This window comes from Dichomitus squalens (genome assembly GCF_000275845.1).
Source record: "Dichomitus squalens LYAD-421 SS1 unplaced genomic scaffold DICSQscaffold_240, whole genome shotgun sequence".
Taxonomy (NCBI): Eukaryota; Fungi; Basidiomycota; class Agaricomycetes; order Polyporales; family Polyporaceae; genus Dichomitus; species Dichomitus squalens.
In genome coordinates this window covers 1-3,140 of record NW_006767122.1, presented here as the reverse complement: position 1 = coordinate 3,140, position 3,140 = coordinate 1, and the positions used below count along the sequence as shown (strand labels likewise).

The 3,140-nt window shown below is 54.2% G+C and overlaps 2 protein-coding genes across 2 annotated transcripts; both read left to right on the top strand.

The window, feature by feature from the left end:
- Positions 1-142: 142 nt before the first annotated feature.
- DICSQDRAFT_175891 (uncharacterized protein) lies at positions 143-599 on the top strand (the record flags this gene model as incomplete). The annotated part of the gene is made up of 2 exons (XM_007371751.1): positions 143-205; positions 264-599. 2 exons carry the CDS (start codon positions 143-145, stop codon positions 597-599), a joined length of 399 nt encoding a protein of 132 aa, XP_007371813.1.
- Positions 600-1,555: 956 nt separating this feature from the next.
- DICSQDRAFT_141926 (uncharacterized protein) lies at positions 1,556-3,099 on the top strand (the record flags this gene model as incomplete). Its single annotated transcript, XM_007371750.1, has 9 exons — positions 1,556-1,743; positions 1,800-2,002; positions 2,030-2,048; positions 2,101-2,136; positions 2,199-2,246; positions 2,305-2,391; positions 2,424-2,447; positions 2,520-2,571; positions 2,618-3,099. Exons 1-9 carry the CDS (start codon positions 1,684-1,686, stop codon positions 3,097-3,099), a joined length of 1,011 nt encoding a protein of 336 aa, XP_007371812.1. The 5' UTR covers positions 1,556-1,683.
- Between the last annotated feature and the right edge of the window lie 41 nt (positions 3,100-3,140).

The window sequence follows — 3,140 nt, the reverse complement described above, 5'->3', positions numbered from 1 at the left end:
TGGGGTGGAACCACAGCACACCTGTGAGTTGCTTTGATTGCCCCGTTTAATCATGTTGCATCATTCTTGACAAACAATGCAGGAGACACCGCAGGATGCACGTACCCTGGGTTTCCGTACAGTGATCGGACCGGCATCCTTCATGCTTTATAAAAACAACCAATACGATCCGAAGTTGAAGCGTAAGGGTGGTCGAATTCCTCGGGTGCGCCCTATGTTCTCATCTTTCAAAGTCATTGTCTGATGCGCTCTGTACATAAAAGCAATTGACAGGCAAACCCGGCCGTCCCGCAAAGGCACCAACGGTTGGGTGGCTGAGGGCGGAGGCTAAGAGAACGGAGAACATCAAGGCGCGCGGCAGGAAGAGGAAGCAGGAAGATGTCGCTGTCGCGCAACCAGCTGATCAGGAAGATGCGTCCAATATAGGTGCAATAATCGACCTGATAATGGGGACTAGCTCTGTGTCCAATGCGCCAGAGCATGCAGTTAAGCGGGCAAAGCTGGCTACTGATCCCAAAACGACTGCCATTCTAGGAAACATCAGCGGACGCATGACGCGGGGGACCGCTCGTGCATTGAAGGCTCAACTGTCTGCATAAATGGTCACTTGTGTGTATAGGGATGTTCATTAATGGTGTTGTACCCTACTCTAGTGATATCCAACCAGCACTGAGTCGCTCCTCGTCACGACCCTCTGCGTATACAACTCGCAATGAGCAAGTGTGTTTTTACTTGGTGGCCACCAGGAACGCGGACGCATCTGGTGTACTTGCACCATGCACCGCACTGGGAGGGGCAAACACAGAAATATGAGGGCTTGAATGGACATTTGAGAGATGGTACAGAACAAACGGCATCCAGAAGTGCACCGTGCTCATTGGTTTCTCAAACGCATGCCCAAGTACCGCGATGACATGGGCGAGGGTAAGCCAAGGACACGCTGTGAACAGCACCCGAGGACATACGTTGCTATGCGGAGAGTTCAAGAACACATGCGGCTCCGTCCAGAACCGTGGGTTGACCGACCCGCTCTTGATACTAGCGACGACGGATCCCCGCGAAGCATCGCAGAAACATGTGCAGGTCACATACGCATGCCACGCTCTCCGCGATGGTCACAAAGGTGTCCTGTTACATACATAGTCAGTACCAGCCCCAACGCGACGTCATGCGGGGTCCAGAAAAGGATCCCCAGGCAAGGAGAAGCAGGACTCACGATGTCAAACGTTTCCTGCAGTTGCGGCGCCACCTGCTCGACTTCACCGAAACCGGCCATATCGACTAGGTCACCCATTGTGCGTCTGGTAGCACTGGCGGCTGATGTTGGTCTGGTACAAGGTTGTTGTGGAGAGGGGATGAAGACATTGCGCACAGGGACTACATGAGAGGGGTTATACTAGCGTGGTGCGTACGGGCTCCTCGTTCACGCTGCCCTTCGCGAACGGCGCTTGGCGGTTTGGTCCGGCTCCTTCGGAATGTCCGCCACTAGCCTGCCGAGGTTCAACCCAAACACCAACTTGTGGCCAAACCCCTCCTTGTTCAATCGTGGTGTCAACGGACATTTGCCTCACAACGTCTCTCAACCTCTGCGTTCTCATTCGATCAGACGACTCTGAAGTCTCGCAGCAAGACTCAACATTTACCGTTCTGCGGTGTAGGCTCGCCGCACGCATAGGGGAGAGGATGTACCATTTTCACGAGAAGACTGTTTGGTTTCTGTGCAACGTAGTGGCACTAGGTCCCGTGAGTCCACCTGCTGTTCAATCCGCTTCTCAGTTGGGTTGATCCAGCGCGAATAGAGTTCCAAAGAACCCATTCATCGTACGAACGCTCGAGCTCGGCATCTGCGCAAGTCGGGGAAGGCCACTGCTCCAGGATTGGGAGTGAGAGTTTACAAGGAAGAGGTACGTCTTGCGTACGGTCCCGAAGCCCACAGACGCACACCGCCCAGGACGAAGGCTTCCCTGTACGACGTCGCTTCCATGTCGGCGTTTCATTCAGGGTAGGGGTCACGGCATAAAGTTTTGAGGTCATCCGTGAGGATACAGGTGAGACAGTGTGCGTAGCTTAGGAGTTTAGCACATCTTCACAATATCGTAGAGGACCGTCGCCGGACAGTTCATATTTGCGGAGAAGGTCTGACGCCTGCTTCACCGGCCTAGATACTCTGATTCACAATCCCCCATCACATACCGGAGTCTTATGAAGACGAAGACTGGGATCTAGAAGAAACCTCGGAGAGGTGTGTTGCCACGCAAAGGTACTTCGAGTGCTGCCTTCTGACTTGTGTTCAACTGGCAACAGGCACGCTCGATGATCAATGAGGGCGTCAAACCCAGCAAGCTCTCGCAGTATCATCCTATTTCTCAACCTCTAGGACTCATCGAAAGCGTTGCGGCGAACATACTTCCTACGGCCCAGAGCTGGCTCTCGTTGACATGCCCGAAGTGAGTCCACCGCCTCACATGAGTACGAGGCTGAGTGACGGTCAATCACTTTGCTTCCATTGAAACATTCAGGCTGTACAAGGCTACCCATGCCGTGGTGACCTCATGCCCAGCTACTCTCCTCGTTTGCTATCTGCGGGACCACCCTCAATACAAGTCACTTCGGCCAGTCCATGGACCCCCCCATCCTCCCATATTCCGACGTCATGCGCCGATTACAGTCACCAAGTACCTTCAGGCAACCTCACCTCGACTAGCTTCTTCTATGATGCGGTCTGGTGCTTCGTCTGGCAGGGTGGCTTCGACTTGCCCCCTACGCTCAGTCCGGTCATGGGACAGATGCTGTCTCACGCAGCTCGAAGGCGACATCGTCTGTTGGGCGTGCGAGCGTCAATGGCTTGCATGCAAGGTGTGGTACCAGGCCAACGACGGAGATCTTATGGAGCCGTTCATGAGACACGCGGAGAGCAATGCCGATCTTCGAGCAGTTTCGGAGTTTCTGAGGGTTCCGCGGGAGGACGAACGAGCGGGTCGTATTGGCTTAGGATCCGACTTGCCTAGTGCAGACACAATCAAGAAGCGGCCTCCCTTTCGCGTGGTCGACCAAGTGTTTTCTCATATCTGGTTCAAGGTCATGCCAGCACCTGCGTAGCATTTTTACGGAAGCGAGAAGAGAGCCGCGATGCGGTACGG